Below are 17,815 nucleotides of genomic sequence, written 5' to 3' on the forward strand. Positions count from 1 at the left end.
TATTCCACTTTCGTATCGTGACAGAAATTAAAAGATTTATGACTGTACGCAATCTTGCTTGGAATCTGCATCCCCAGCCGAAGAAATGGAAGTAGGAATGTAAGGGAAGCTGGACTAGCGCCAGAGCGTCGTGCTCTCAGAGATTGGCAGTTTCGATTCGACACGCTTATTGTTTTATTTCGCTTCATACGCTCAACGAGCAATTTGTATTCCTCCACGTTGATGGATAGCGTGCGACTTCCGTTACCAGTACGACTTACTAGATTTTATATAGTACGACGAGGATTGGCACAATTAAATAGTCTACTATGGAAATTATAAGTTTGATTTGTTGAATATTAAACGGAATTTCTTAAATTCTTGCATTCTATAAAACGCATAATAGTTCCAAACTTTCGATCAATATATATGTGTAAATATATAATTACGTATGTATGAGTGATATGAATAGTATAAGTGAAATTGAGTCAGACTTCGTGTCAAACACGATCATGTTATAATAAAAGTAACCATCGTTCTAAAAAATTATCGTCTATTATTATTTGAGAATTTGTCTTAAACGACATGGTAAGCAGAAATTCATACTGAACGAAACCCAGTGAAATAAATAACGAGCATCAACCGTTTCATGATAAAGTTAAATTTCCCTTCAAGAATTAGTCTTGCTCGGTACACTTAACGACTAGTATTTATCACGCATTTGGGCGTTCAGGTATTCCAACAGTAGTTTGTGGTATAGCAGGTACGGGAACGATATTTTTCATAGCGAAACGAGCGACGCGGAAGGGAGCTGGTTAAACGAACGGTGAAAAATACGGAACGATAGCAGCGGTCAATACCACGGCCTACGTGTGACGCTTCTTTTCCGCAGTCCAGGTAGAAACGTTCTTTTCCTACGTGCACAACTACCAAATCGATTCAGCTGGCTGATTACTTGCCAGGACCATTCCCATGTTAAAAAACCGAGAACGGTTAATTGATAAATCGTGTTTTGTGTCAACTGAAGTCACAGTTCTACGGATTTTTAATTAACCACCGTCAAAGGTTATGAATCAGAGCTAAAAGAGATCGCGATAATGCAAATAATTAAGGTGACCGTATTCTTTCCCCTTTACAATATTCGTTCTTTCTCACGTCTACGAATATTCCCTGTAATTTTCGCCAACATAGAAAAAACACGAAAATATGAAAATTTCCCATATCGTATTTAATTACCCTTTGAAGAAGAAAATTCGTTATAATACAATTTCGTGATAGCAATAATTTCGTTAAGTGTGACACTCGATCAATTCCATATTATCCATTATGATTTCTATAAATTTATTTATCATAACGAGATAGCACAAATAATGGTAAATTTCAGAAAAATGAAAAAAAGACAATATCTATAATAGTCGTTTTTCCAGATATTTTAATTTATCAAGTTAATCAACATAGCTTCTGAGCGATTCGGATCTTGAAAAATGAAAGGATGCCAGATAGGACATCTAGTGGCTTGGATAGTGGGTTTCATGACATTTCTAATTGTTAGAAGGAAATTCAATCGAGGAGAATATTTGAAGTCCTATTATACGTTGCTTAGAGACGAAATACATGAGAATAATGAAACTATATAAAGCATACCCAATGCCTAACAGAGATGGTATTTTTCGATTAGAATAGGAGAAACGAGAGAAACGGTTGAGAACAATGTAAGAAGCGTGAAAAGCTCTCCGATAAAATTCTCTGGGTGCCTGTAAAATATTTACGATCCGACGATGTTCCATTATCTGGTAATGCGGTAGCATTATAACGAGTAAATGGTACCTGTCTTCTGCATATAGGCCCCCGGAAGTGGCCGTTGATTACTATAATGCGCTTATCCTTCGGCCCGTAACGAGTGAAGATCTTCCTACTATCCGACGTTCCACGAATGATTCGACATCGTAGATCGTGTCGAAGCCGCAAAACGAACGTTCGTTTAACGTTGCGGTTATCGTTGTGGTCTCTTGCCGACCATTAAAATTAGCTACAGTCATTAGTCCCGCGAAGCCTTCTAGAGCCAAGTAATTGAATATCTTTAGCGCCTGCTGGAAGATCGATGTTCCGTGTTTTGGCGAACCTGTTACCGCGTTAACTTGTTCTTCTCCCCGTGGCAGTCCCCCACTCCCTCTCTATCTATCTATCTATCTACCTATCTCTCTCTATCTCGCGGAAAACTTTTCGACGAATCACGATCGAAAATGCCCCACCTCTATCCGTCAAGTTTGCCGAGATTAATTATGATTTCGTAAAAGAGGGATGATGCGACAGCGACACTAGGGCGCAGAAATTATTCCACCACTTAACGCGGCCCCTGTCCTTCTCGACTCAACCATCGACAGGGAAAGAATAACGAGCTGCCCCGAGCGAGAAGTACTTTCGTCCGCTCAGAGTATAACAGTCACTCATCCGCATCAATATCAACTTGCGAAGTTGAATTAGAACATTCATAGCTTCGGCACTGCGCGCCGTGCAATTTATAATTTGTAAAACATATTTTAATCAAGAAAAATATACACGCTGTGAGTATACACGCTGGTATTTTACAAAAATCAACGAATTATCACCTTGTCTCGTATCGTATCGTATTATTATTAGAAAATTGGGAAATTTAAAAACAAGTTTTCAAGCAATGACATACACGTATCACCATGATCTAAAAGTTATTTTTAATAAAAATCAATAGTACTCCTTTAGACTAAAATTTTTACTCTTTTACATTATTCGATATATTTCTCGATAGAATGTATTTAAATATTTTAATCCAATTATTAAACGACGTGGCACCTTTAACGATAAAATTTGTAAATATTTAAAAACTTTAACTGCATCTGTTTGTTTAAGAATATTCTCGTTTATATTTCGGAAACGATAAGAAGAGAAATCCAATTTTTATCAGCCTAAATGTGTAACCTGATTCGACGATTTTTGTTGTTCCAGGCGCTCTTTCACAATCCCAGTTTCCAGTATTCACGATTTACGCTCAGAAGAGCTGCTTGGCTGTGAAACCATGCGAACGTGCCTGGTGTATCGACAGGGTCCAGGGGCATCGTCTTCAGGGGCACACACGCAGAACTATGAATGCCTCCTCGCGACAGCACTGTTTGGAGCTCTGTTTAGGCGAGAGAGACTTCCTGTGCCGGTGAGTATGAAACATGGCTATTTTTCGTTTGCTGCATCGCGAATCCTATTCAACGGACGGTCGTTTTCCGGCGACCTGGTTCTTTTTCCCGTCTTCGGTCGCGATATCCGCCTCCAGTGTTGCGGGTGGCAGAGGAGGCGGACGCACTCGCCTCGAGATTCAACGCGAATCGACACACGGCGCACAGGGCTCTTCTTCTCTCTTTTCGTCTTCCTCGAGTAGATCTTGGAGAATCGAAAGCACCTCTACACGCTTCGGTGCGTTTTCCAGTTATTGGGTTCCTCGATCGAGAAGGAGGACGTTATATCACGCCCCTACAGAGTCTCGAGTGTTTCTTGGTCATGAAGCGGCCATCCTCGACGTTTCATGCGAGCTGGAACATCGAAGGGAACGGTCGGGCTATCTTTCTGGAAAAGTTGCAGAGAAATAGCTGCGAGCCACCCAGATTCCTCGTATATTTGTCATTTCACTGGATTTTCCCTATTTACAGCTATAAAAAGTATTTGTTGTATGTGTTAGTGTTATAAGTTAGTTAGTGTTGTAGGATGGAACGATATATAGGGGCAACATTTTCTTTCTTTGCCACTCGTGACTTCTGAAAGTGAACGAGAGAGAATAAACCCTCCTATAGCAGCGTTTAATCATTTCTATCGATTTCATGAATTTTTCGTGATTTTAGTAATTTACTTGCTGTTTCTAGCGAATTATGTTTCTTTTACCCGATATTTGCTCGTTATATCACGAACAACATTTTATATATTCACTCTAGAATATTAATAACAGGACTACAAACTACTATGCTGCAGTATGAAAAATTCGATACTGTGAAAATGAAGCGTACATAGAGTCCGATAAAAAAGACGGAGCTTTATCAGATAATAAGACTATGCGCAAATACTCTTTTATATCCACGGTACGACTCCTCTGCCCCTGTGCGCCAGTCAACGCAGAACGTCGATTTTGTTTAAATATTTTTCTCGCTAAATATTTTACCGCGCTACATTCCCGCGTCTGCACGCGCGCTGTTTTTCATCGTTGTCACTTTGCGTTCGCTCGAAGGCATTAGAGGAACGCTTTGATCGTGGCCGGACTAATTATGCCCACGTCACTACGTTTTCTCCTCTCCCCATAGAAAATACCACGAAAAAGGGAGAAATAAAAATTGGCACGATATCGTGGTTATGCTACAACTACAATTATACATCGATGACGGTGCGTCAGATTTTAGAAAAATTGACGGGATCTCGATCGTTATAATGATCATTCGGTCTAATTTGTAGTCGAGCTCGTTACCGTCAATCGGATCGACTTTTCTTCCGCATTCATCTTTGAATACAAGGGTTTAGATATTGGCTCGAGTATACAGTTACCAGCCGGTTAAGTATATACGTACATGTCATAAGATCTCGTTGATTTTATTCCAAAGATTATCGGAAATTGCGTAAGTAGATGCAGTAATGCATGTTAAAACCTTCTCATTATAGTTGCCCATAAAGGGATGATCGGTGTAGGTTGAGTCAAGAGAATCAGGTGCCTCAGCGGTTAGATAAGAATTCGCGATTTTACAGATCCGTTATCTTCGTATCGTTGCAAACGACGATAATGCGTGCACGATTAGAGAACTTCTTCATTACGTTTGAATAAAATGAAGTTTAAATCAGAATCTAAATTTAATTGAAATTAACTAACTATTTAGTTGTAAGTTTGTAAGTAGATTAATTATATCTTGAAAATGTTCTTCATAGTAATTTTTATATGGTTTTTGACGAAGTTAGTTTTTAGGTAATAAATAAAAGAATCTTTTGACATTACGAATTGATATTACCTTTAATATTCAGAAACTTATAAGTAAAGATTTTTGGACAATTCCTACTCTCTACTAAGATGCTTTTTAAATGAATTTAAAATCTTTGTCCAATTTTTAAATATTTCGAAGGAAAAAGTGCGTGTTTTCAATTATTCCACGATTAAAAATGTACCATTTAGATTAAACATATTTTGTCTTTATTTCTTTATATTTGAAGCAAAGCTTTCCGCAAATAGTTACCGGGGAGATTTTTTTCTCCATATCAACAAAAAGCACGATCTTTTTTCAGTTATACGGTTTATAGTTATCTGTTTCACATGAACATTATTCATTCATATGCGTCGGTATTCTTACACTTAAGACACAGAAAGACCCGTAGCTTTTACACAAACATTTGCGAAACAAGTGAAGCTAAACGTTTTTGAAGTTAAAAATATTTTAGTGTGGAAAATGGTAATGAAAAAGAAAAGCGTAGAAAGACGGAACAAAGAGAATATTCCAGCGTTTCAATTATATACCATCGACTCATTTTACTAATCGGATTTTTTCAGCCATAGGAGCGCACGAAGGTCCTTTGACGCAAAACGATCGCATATTTAATTCTCTTTTTCAAATAGACTATTCTCCTCTGCTATCTATTTAATTTCAAATATTTATGTCAAAGTCAGAATTTTTGAAGCCTTTGTTGCTTAAAAAGTGGGAATATCACGGATATAATTCTTGAAGCAGATCTAAGGTACAACAAAATTGATGCTTGATAATTGTGTTGCAATTTCATGCATTTTTGGTCGAACATTCTTTTCTACTTACGATAAAAGGTATATGTTTTACTTGAATTATTTTCATATAAGTCACATTTAGATAATAACACGAGAAAAAGAATATTCTTTCGCGTGAATGTACGAAAAGATTCGTTTCTAGTAGACCATAAAATTAAGATTTATCTGTCACAACCCGCAATGTTAGGAATCTAAGGTGTACAGTTTAGACGTTCTAAATGCTTTTGATTGAATGCTGCGTTTATACACAAAAATTTCCCCTTATGTTTGTATTGTAATATATGAAGAAAAAGAAACCTACTTCTAAAAAATTGTCGACTGCCGTATTCGCATTTGACGTTAATAGGAAATTCTATTGAATGTTCAGTGGATCATCGGTTGTCATACGTTTAGTGGTTGGCTGTCCGTGGCTCGTTTGCAGCCAGTTGCTACCTGTCATGATTATGACATGGTTAGTTATTAATTAACCTTTATACGGGGACGTTTGTCACAGTTCTGCTACTAGGAAATTTATACTGGTACATCTGAACGTTACAACGCAGTATAGTTTGTGCCAAGGGATTTATCATAGTGTATATATACTATACCTACTGTATTGGAGCTAAGTGACAAATAATTTTGATTTTAAAAGTCAGAATATATTGCTACATCCTGCGGGTTGGAAATTTTGAAACGATGAAAAATACTTCGGAGAAATTATTTTAAAATAATTCTAATAATTAAACTGTATATCTTTATATATTTCTAGAAAATCGAGAGATACAAGAATGCGTAGAATCCATAGACATGCAAAAGTATCTAAAATATAATATTTATTAAGTAGAAAAATTCTCTATCTATCGAATTAATTCTAATTCTCTATATTCGCAAAGAATATGAACTTGGATAAATATCTGTAATCTAATAATAATAAAATCATTATATAATAAGAGAAGATTGTGACTCAAGAGAAGATTCAGTTGCCCTAATATATAATACTAGGTTGTCCGAAAAGTTTCTTTCGTTTCATAAGGTGATAATAGATGAACAACAATTTCTGTTCTATATTATTTTATTAAATTAGGTATGATCCATTTCGTTCTATTTCTATTATTATATTCGTGCACAATTCAATAAACTAATATAAAACAAGAAACATTGTGCGTCTATTGTTTCTTTATAAAACGAAAGAAACTTCTCGGACAACCTAATAGATACGTACGTTTTAAGTTAATCAGTGATCTGACCCTCAGTAGTCCTTTTACGGTCAATTCGATAATTAAGAGACGTCAGGAAGACGTTGATTCGAGGAATTTTAATCTATTAGCCATGTGAAATATCGGGGTCCGGTAAGCATGCGGAAGAAGGGAGTTTCTTCCGATTTCGATAGAAACGCGCGTTTATGCGATATCACGCCGACGCGTCAAGCTTCGCATTCGTGAGCAAGATTGAACGTGCACGTGCACACCTTGAAAGCACCTAAGCGAAAGGTCTCTGCCATCTGGTCGCCTCGCGACGACCCTCGAAGCGAAGCTTCGACCCGAGGCAGGGTCGAGAGGTCCTTGCCCAGCCGGAACCATATCAAAAGTGGCATAGCTATGCGTTCGTATCTCGGAAACCGTGGAAAGGGGAGCAAGGACTTGATCTCCACAAGAACGAATGAAGTTCCGGATTGAAGACTCGTGCGTGGCTCGCGGACCCGACTCTATCATTCCGGAATTTCAGTTTGTTCAGCCGTGTATCAAATCGTCTTCCGCTTTCTTGCTATAGGAAAATATAAATGGAACCTTTCCTGCCGTAGTTTTATTTCCGTGTTCGCGAGGTATTTCAAAGCTCGTTCGCAAGATCCTTCGTGTTATCTTAAAGTCGTTATTATATATATAAAGGTATACTTATAAGTAGGTGTAGACTTAAAGTTATAGATAAGAACTGATTAAGTTTGATAATGCACACAATGCATGTAATATCAGAAAATGTATAAAATAATTCCCTATCTACGAAATATAGTACTTTATCTAAAGTAAAAAAAAAAATATACAAATTTGTACATCAAAATCTTTTGATACAGACAATAAAGCATCTTCGCAATCTCCTATTTAAAAAAAATATAATTTCCTGTTTAAGATAAAAAATTTATCTTCAAAAATTCAAATAAATTAATAGATAATAAAAATTCAAATCTACTTGTCAATTAAAGTTCCACTAAAAGATCCATTCTCAATTTAAGATATTATAAAATATCACAAAAGAGAAAGAGAGAAAGAGAGAGAAAATTTATTGTCTCGAATGTTATATGTTTACGAGAAAAGGCACGATGTAAGGATCTGTAGAAACACGAGGGTTTGGTTTGGTATCACGCTCGCTGCTCGAAACGCGGAAGAGATAATGAGGAGGAAGCGAACGTCTCCATTAAAACTGGAAAGACCCCTAGACATGGAAAAGGCCCTCGTCCAAGAGTGTTTGATGGTCGGTGTTTGCGGATAATCGAAGGTAAGCCACCAGAACGGCGTTATTGCGCAACGATACGTGCGTGCGGCGGTGAAGTGGGTCGTCTTGGCGCTTAACTTGGCCTCGGTTGAGAATCGAGCCCCGCGGTTTCTAAGGATCGTCGGTGTAGATCGCATTAACATTCCATAGGAACGGTATTTCCTCGGCGCAATCGGCTGATTAGGCGTCCGCGGTTCTGACTAGCATCGTGTTCCGGCTTCTCCCGCATGATTGCCTCGATTTTCAAGCACGGATCCCGCCGGATCTGTTACATTTTGCTACGCCAGCGAAATTCTACCCACTGTAATTTCGAACCGCGCCGGATCAAAAGAAGCATTCACGACATTACTCATGATGTATGACTCGTCGTTCGAACTAATCGATATATTATGTTTTCTTTCAAGAATATTCGTCGGACTACGAAAGTACTCGAATACTTTACAGGAATATGTGTTAGACAAAATATTTTGAAATTTTGTCAGAACTATGACAATGTCTTAAAATTAAATATCCTAATACAAGGAATATCAGTGAAGGGTTAATCTCTTGTAACTTTAACAATGTTGAAGTAATTACTTCAAGACAAACTTTACACCTTTTCTTTTGTATATCCGTGACCTGGAAACTGCTGTTACGAAGAGAATAGAATTTAGTGAAGCAAAAAGATTCGAAATAAGGAGAGGTGCCTTTGTTTTGTTTTGGGTTACAAAGTCTAGAAGCAAAAGAGCTATAAGTAAATTCCTATTGCTGTTTCTTGTTGCCTTTAGTTAGAGCTACAAGGTTAACTTTTTTAGTAATGTCCTTTGTTATAAATATATGAACGTGCTCCCTGTAATGCTTTCCTATTGTACTGTAACACTGTAAGAGTGAAGATCTGGATCAGCATACACTATACCTATACTTATTACAATATATTTTTCTATAATAAATTCCTCCACTCGTTCCTCTATTAGTCAACCCCAACAAACAAGATCTTCGAATTTTTATATCCTTATGATGTTTTCCTAACGAACAAAAAATTCATTGTTTAAGAAAAACATTGGCACAATAAGATCGAATAGCAAGTGTATAAAATTTAAGATTTACCTGAGATATATGCGACCACAAATAGCATGATAACAGTATAACAAACTAAAGCTCGCGATTTCCCGATCGTTTAAATAATTTCATATTTCTGTAACACGCGATAATGATGATATGATAATAATTTTGTAAACAGTAATAGAAATCTTTCAATTCTTTTAATCTTTTTCCTTGAAAAACACAAAACAGAAAAGAAATGTTCATTTAAACAAACCATTGAAATCGATATTTGGAGCGCAGCTTTCAAAAGTAAACAATATTAATTATTATCCTCTCGTTTCAATTTATCATCGGCCCGACTCAAAGGGTCACAAAAAAGAAAATGGATCGGTTTAATCATTCAATCTCGTGACAAGATCCGCGGCAAACCCCTGGATCCGGTATATGCTGGAAGTGTACAAATAACGCAACGAAGCGTGGAACTCGCAGAGGCAGATTCAACGCGGTTCTCCGCTTTCGAAATGTTGGCGATTTGTTACGAGCAAATGGTAAAGATCGGATAAACTCCGAGCGGTGATGCGCTTCGTTCTGGAGTGTTTGAGCCAACGACGAAAGGCAGAGGACGTAATAGAACGAGAGCGAGCGAGCGAGCGAGAGAGAGAGAGAGAGAGAGAGAGAGAGAGAGAGAGAGAGGAATATAAAAAAAGAGCAACAGCTCCTGCAAAAGAGAAAGCACGAGAAAGAGAAAGGGTTATAGCTGTGTAAGATGGAACGAGAACGAACTGACAGTTGTTGTGCACGAGGTTTTACGACCGTTGAGATCGGTCGAGGGATCGATCAAAAGCGAATCGGTCGTTGGAGGATCATTGTACGCGCGTACAGGCCTGCGCCCAGGATCTAGCAACAGGAGAGATAGGTTATTACTGGCGGCGCGCCGTATCGGCGTTCCTTGTTACCGGGTAATGAGTTTATTGTTTAAGAATCACGCCGCAGTTACATGTGCTGCAATCAATTACAATAATGTAATATAATCGTAGCAAGGACCAGCGGCGCGCAGCCGTATAATGAGGTCCCTTCTCTAATGAGAGGATTGCTAGCGAATCGAGTTAAGCTTCGGTGTAGGCACATTCACCTACCGGTAAATCGTATCGATGTGTTGGTGCACTGAATCGGCCAGGTATTCTTAAGGTAGTGCATTCACGTAACGTCTCTCTGTGTACACTCTCGGGTTAGGTTCAGCCGGAAAGAAACGTCGGTAGCGTTACTCCGTATATCAACGTCGCGTCGACGCGTATAACCTAAAAGAGTAGATGGGAGAAGACGAGGCAAAGGAGAGAAAAAGAGGGAGTATAAGCGGGCAGAGGAAAGTTGAATTCAGTTTCAGCCACGTCGCGACGAGATAAAAAGTTGAAAGTTCGTTGCCAGCCGAAATTTCACCGGAGATACAGCTTAGGAAGAACGCGCAAAAAGCCATTAACTTGTAGCGCGAAAGAGTTTTAGACGAAAATTCGCCGAGCCGCGAAAATTCTACTTATCCAGTTCTAGATATTCGCCCTCCGTACTTTCAAAGAACACCAACATCGGAGAGGGTTTAATCGCGCTAGAAAATCTAATGGCCCGTTACCGGTACATTTACCGAGCAGCACGTTGTCCGATGTTGCTCCTGATCGAGTTTCTCGAGCGGACAAATTACGATTTTCAACGGATTCTAGACGGAGGACGTATTGTGCTTACGTGTTGCGAATGCGTGAAGATAGTGAAAGCAACCGAATACAGAATATATGGGACCCTGTTCCAAGCTGTATGCTTAAAGTTCTAGCCTTGGAATCTTTTAATTTATGAATCAAATTGTGTAATCAAAATTGTATCTATAAAAGGTCTTCATAACGAACGTAAAATAAATGCAACAAAATGGAGACGTTCAGATAGTACTCAAATTAACGATAAAATAAACTGTTATCTCTTTCCAATATCTTGATAAACTGAGAACTGCAGAAGAGTGATAACGTTAGAAACATTTCTAATCATTTGATTCTTGTGAATTGAATATTAATAGTCTTCCTATGTAACGCAGTTAAGAAATTAACAAAATGATCAATTTGACTTCTGACAGACTAACCATATGATTTTATGGTATTTGTACGGTTTTATACTGATTTCTCGTAGCGTAGAAAAGAATATTCACGTTTTCAAACGAAATAATGTAAAGTGCATTAGACGATAAATGAATATACAAATGAAGTAGCGTTTCTGTAACGGAGAGTTGCCACGCAACTAGTCACCGTGGGGTGACTTAGAAGAAAACTGCGACGAATTGACCTCGTGAAAATGTTCGCCTCATGCAAAAACCTATGATACCTTCTATCTTTTCGACTATACCATATTCAGGAAGAACGACGCCAGCGAATTATGCGAGAGCTTCGCAACCAACGCTTCCGGTGCGGTACAGTGTTCGTGAACGCTTGGAAATTCACGCTATATCGTTGAATTCGGGGGTGGACGCGACGTACACGTTTCCGCTGGAAGGAAGCGAATGCTCGATGGAGGAAAACTTCACGGCACATAGAGAGAGAAAGAGAGAGACAGATAGACAGACAGACTGCGTTAGTTTTCAGCTTGCTTTGCCATGCAAATTTTCCGCGAATATTTTTGTCTTCGGTCCCGCAATTCTCACTAATATCGCGGCATTAAAGTAGAATTGTTCTTCCGTGCCAGTTTCGATCGAGGGATTTTATTATGAAGAAATTGCACGTTTTTAGTGTATTCGTATTTAATTTCTACACGACTGCTAGAAGGACCTATGTTGACTCGTTATGAAATAAAAACTAAATTCCGAATAATAGAATACACTGCATAGGTAAAAATATATTAATTTCCATATGGTCATCCGAAAGGAACTCCCAAGTTTGTTGAATAGATCATTACACGAATTAATTGAGGATATAAATCGAGCATTCTATTACACAGATGTACTGACGATATATTAAAATTGAAGATATGAACTGAAGATATAAATTCATACCTACATACACTACGTGTTACATTGTAAGGATGAAATTATTAAGTACACAAATTATTAAACTGTGTATTTTCATGAACAAAATATAGCTTAACTTTTATGAAGTTGAAATTCTTCCAATTATTCCAATGTTCTTCGTTAAAGTCAATGAGTCCTTTTAATTTGTCCGATTCAAAACTATTGAAACTTGATCGAAGATCCGTAAGTAGAATCAGTCGTTCGTATCCAGACATGAAATCACGCGATGTTTAGGAATAGAAATGTATTAAAGATACGTACTTCGAATGAAGAATACATGGAACTATTACAATTAATCACTCTATATTGGTCCATGTTATAAAATTCAAAATGAAACATTATATGAAATGAGGAGAAATCTAAATAAAATGTTTCAAAAAACAGAAACCACCTACTGTATCAATGATAGTGAAGCTAATAAATGTCTATTACTTCAAACAGGAAGTTGCACAATGCTTAAAAAGAACAATGCACTGTACATATTTAAATTGAAAAATACGAGGAGACATCGTGCAGGAATAAGTTTTGAATTGGTGTTAATAGCATGCTGGCTGATCCAGTTCGGTTCGATGTTTGTCGAAACACGTGTTCGACGCATTAAGCAGTAACAGCACGTTCCTGGTGACAGTTATTGCGCTCTAGTTGGACTACAATTTCCTCTGTTTCCTCTGAAAGTAGGTTACTCTTCTCGGCCTGCGCTTCCCGTGCACTTACCATTAAGAGCACTGCCCGTAACAGCGACACATCCAATTATAAGTGCGAAATTCATTGTTCGGGGAAGCGGGCAGCGGTTCAGTGGCTGATCTTGTGCTCCGCGCGCTTGAACGACTGCCAACTTGGGCGAGATACCTCTTGGTAGAGTGTACCGGTGAACTACTCAGAGGCGCCAACAATCCCGGAGTCAAGGAGCTCCCTTGAGAAATCTTCTGTAGATGTGTGGCGAAGAGGAGAGAAGAAAGGAGCTCGCAGAAGGGAACCAAGAGGATTGAAAAGTATGAAAGCGAAGTGCACCGACAAGAAAAAAAGGCTCTCTTGGAAATAGACAAGGTCCATCGATGGACCAAAGATTAATTCATTTACTTTCATCTTGATATGTCAGTCTGGTGACTCTCTAGATATTTTAAGAAGAAAATCTGTGTTAGATAAATACATATAACTATATTATGAACATCTTATAAAATGAAGCAATTTACCTACATATGTGTTATTAGCGTATTTAGTTGAATTTTAATTGGAAAAAAATAATTAATCTTGTCGAATAAATAGGGACTACAATTACATTTTACTAAAATTACTCTAATATATTTTCTTTATCGTCTGAAGTACAAAAGGAAATATTTCTTCATATTTTTAATAGTACTTTCTGAATTTATAGAAAGTACAACGCAAACTCTAAGACCTTAAGATGAGTGTACGTACGTAAATCCATTGTAGAAGTTTGCAACGTCAGCAAGAAAGAAATTAAGGCACGAGAGGACTAAATAGCGAGTTCAGTTGGAGAAAGCAAAAATAAGTAATCGTTTTATTTGCAGAATTATATAGATGGTAGACGAGGAAAAGCCCCGATCTTGATCAATAATTGTAACGATGCGCATTTCAAGAGTGAAACCCGGATTAATTTCCGGGCACAAAGAGAGGCAATCTCAATAATTCGTCGATAATGCTATTTGCGTACAAAGCTTATCATCGCAATGTATAATTCCATTTGTTCGAAAGCTAACTCGGCTCGCGACTCGTGAAGTACACTTTGTAGAGCACTTCGTCGATTATCGGTCGTAATTTCAGTTCACAACGAATACCGTTGCTCGTCATTGCCACTGAACCATGCTGGACGATTAGCATTCACAGCGATTCTCCTGATATTCTCCACGACAATCCATTCATTCGTTATCTCATTAAAGTACTCTATACACGTACATTTATAATTTTAAGTATAACACTTCTTTCCTTCTTAATAAAATATTATAAACAGTTATATGGCACATAAAATTGTTAAAATAAATAATTATAAAATCTGGTATTTACAGTAAGTAACTTTCTAATGTAATTTAGAAATTACATACTCATAAATACCTGCATTTATATTTTTTTAATTGTTTATATACTTATTAGTGTCTCATTGCATTTTACTACTATACGATTCTCCCGACTAATTTATTTACAATAACTGTTAGTTCCTAGATTCTACATTGCAATTAAAGGCAGTGATTAAAATCGTAATATTTTTTCATAATCGAACAACATTCTACTTGATAAGTTAAGAGAACAATCTATTTAAACGATAATTATAAATGAATTAATATTCTTAATGACCAGATTTTCTATAAAGCGAAGCATTATAAATTTATTTATTGAATTTCTTATTTCTAATCAAGAAAGATATTCGTATATTTTCTTATACATTCTTCCTCTACAAATGCAGTTTAGAAAAATTTTCACGAGAGAAAATAAACAAGAGCTGTGTACATTCAATTCAAACAACAAACACAAGTAGCCATTAGATTTCAAGTTTACTTAAAAAGTACTCAATGCATTTCGCGTAGACATGCTTTACAATTCATTGATTTAATTTAATTAAACTCGTCTTTTCAAACTCAATTACATACTTTCTTTACTAACCATACCATGCAATATTATTCGCTGTACTTCTACCCATCAAATTATTTATCAGTAACTAAGGGACATCAAACAAGTAAATAAATATAGCGGGTAAAGAGACCGTTCAGCGAGCTAGCCTCTCGTCTAGCCACTTTTTCCCTGTTCGTCCCTAGTCGTGTAGCTGCGTGACCGGACGCTGCAGATAGCTGTCGATTGAAAACAAAGCCGTGAACTCTGTCCACCGAGCAGAAAGGCGATTCTTTTCTTAAAACATCCCGAACATCCGGTCTCGCGATATCAGGAATTGGAATCAAACACTTCTATGGTCGAGATGAAGAAAGATGAATAAACGGCATTTCTACGTAGCGTGCAATGAGCAATTATCGCAAAGCCTGAGTTAGATGTTCGTGCTCCACCATTTTCTCTGGTGGCTTATAGCTACGGGCGTATACAACATCGTGCAAAAGTGTTGAGCCATCTTGATTGCATAAATCTTGGCTTCGAATTACGTACGAGCTTCGTGTGTAATCCTCTTATGCAATGCCGTTGAATATTCTCACGATAATAGAAGTGTCTAATTTCTATGATTTCAGAAAAAATACATTCTTGTGGGAGGTTAAGTATCGGGATTGTTTCATTTTGATCGACGAAAAACGAGAAAATGTATTTCTTGAATTTCTATGAAATAAAGAAGAAATTCAAATTAGAAATGGAAGATTCTTCATTAAGGTGTTTGGAAACTTTGTAGCGTTCTTGACAACAGATGCGTTTGAAAAGGAAGGAAAATTCCTGGCAAAATCTTAACACGATGAAGGATACAATAAAATTCTATTTCTATCGAAATACATTGCCTTTAAATGTTTCTTAAATCTCATATAGAAATAGACGAATAAAGATTAATGACATGAATAAATGATAAGAAGTATATGAGAATAAGAAATTTGTATCCATATATTTAAGAAAAAAATCGTTCAAGTACCCAAAACCGCATCGTTGCGAATGTATCAAATTTCTGTTTAAAAAATTCCACAAATTCAGTATAATAAAATAGTCTGAGACGAGTGTAAGGGATTCTGAGAATTTCGTGAAATCCTATACAACAATATAAAAGAGAATCGTGCCAAGATGTAGATAAGAACAGGAAAAGAAACGCGTCGTGTTTTTGTTGGCGCACGAAATTCGCGGACACTCGGCGTGCAAGAAAGTTGCGAAAAGCTGACACTATAATTACCGAGGTACGGCGATTTAATTCGCGAAAAAAGACAGATTATCACAAAGTGGTTAACCTGTCGAGGAATTTAATGAGTTAAGGATTGCTCGGGAAACACGTGCACGTATATAGTAATTTGATCAGCGAAGACTGACGTTTTAATTGCAGCCCGAGGATGTGATCCGAAGGATTGAAGAATAAAACGTATATTGAAAGAGGGTCTCGATGAACCAGGGACGTAGCAATTACTCGGGCGAATACTAATAACTAACTGGTACGACATGCGGCAAAGCAGGTGTCCTGAATCGAAAAAGAATCAAGAAGAATAAAAACGAAACAGGAAAAAATTGGTAGAAAGGGCGTGAATCAAGGTGCAATGAGAGAACCATCGAATTAATTAAAACAACAATTTATTAAGTTTATTGAAACGAAGCCAGCGTTAGTTATAGGTTTATAAATTAAACATCTGTTATTGACGACAACGCTTACAAAATGAATAATTACGTAGAGAGAAATTGATTAGCATCGCCAACTAAGAATAAAGATAGAAGGAAGTATGAAATAGATAAGGATCAGCTACTATGTGGGTGGCATACTTGCTGCAAGAAAGTTTTAACATCGGCGAGCATCAAGCAATCAATCATCTGGTAAAGTTGTTTAATTCCTTCGGTAACTCGCAACATATATATACTACGTTATGGTCCAGAATATACGTAGTAACTTATATGGAAACTGTATCGATCGGCGATTATTCGCAACGAAAACCTGCGTGATACATAGATGATAACTTGTGACGTAGCAACGAATACTATAACATCGAAACTTTCATTAAAATGTTTTTATCGATAGGGAAATCTGATATATTATTCGTACGCGGTCATTATCGTTGAGACTAGAAAATCCCTTTTTCAACTTTGATTAAATCGGAAGGCATTTTTCGCTATAGACGTACTAAACCATTATCAGGAAATTGTTCCGAATCCCTAGCAATTGCGTGCAATCCACCCGAACGCTCGCGAATCGATTCCAACAACTACACTCAACTTCTCTGTAAATCGAAGCACGCGATACGCTTCGTTTTCCTGTCGAAAAGCCTGGGACAAAAGACTTTGAATCGACAATGTGTCACTGAAAAACAATCAGTCCGACATATGGGGGGAAAAAGTTGTCTGGATTTTATACTATCATCTCACTTTGCCAGCACGGGTTTTAAAATACATGACTCTTTGAACGATTAACATCGACGATAATTGTTAAAAATACATCAAGTTCGAAATATATATTTACAGTGATTCGAAGTAAGAAATCCTATTTAATGGAACAGAAAATAGAAATAAAATTAATTTTATTGATTTTATTAATTTTTCTTCACTTCGTCTTAGTTAGTTTTCATCCAATACTAAAATATTATTTTTCTAAATGTTAGAAGCTGTCCGAGTTTTTAAAACATCTATAACAAATATTTGCATCAACCCATTAAATAAAGATAGAAAAAGATAGAAAAGTGATTTGGACTGAAGTGAAATAAGAGACAAGATATATCATGTAATGATAAAAGCCTTGTATTCTAATAGCTGTATTATATCTCAGATATGTTCTACTTCAAATGGCTCAAGGAAAATAGTTCTACATCTAGGAGTCGTTTCTTTTCATTCCTTCATTGCTGTACGTTTCTCTTGCAGCCGTCGATCTATCTTACATTGCTCTCCGACCCATCGCTGCCGGACACACA

General features: G+C 37.1%; 2 protein-coding genes across 4 annotated transcripts in view; one reads left to right on the plus strand and one right to left on the minus strand.

Moving 5' to 3' along the window:
• The window catches only part of LOC100749628 (autophagy-related protein 16-1), a 608,083-nt gene that overhangs the window by 259,093 nt on the left and 331,175 nt on the right, over nt 1-17,815 (minus strand). The window lies entirely within an intron of this gene.
• Nucleotides 1-17,815, plus strand: part of LOC100749749 — a 96,746-nt gene that overhangs the window by 27,174 nt on the left and 51,757 nt on the right. Inside the window, exon 4 of the mRNA XM_024364657.2 lies at nt 2,962-3,163. Coding sequence (XP_024220425.1) covers nt 2,962-3,163 — 202 coding nt within the window. The remainder of the gene's footprint in view (nt 1-2,961; nt 3,164-17,815) is intronic.

This window comes from Bombus impatiens, unplaced genomic scaffold, assembly GCF_000188095.3.
Source record: "Bombus impatiens unplaced genomic scaffold, BIMP_2.2 scf_0102, whole genome shotgun sequence".
In the NCBI taxonomy this organism is placed as follows: domain Eukaryota; kingdom Metazoa; phylum Arthropoda; class Insecta; order Hymenoptera; family Apidae; genus Bombus; species Bombus impatiens.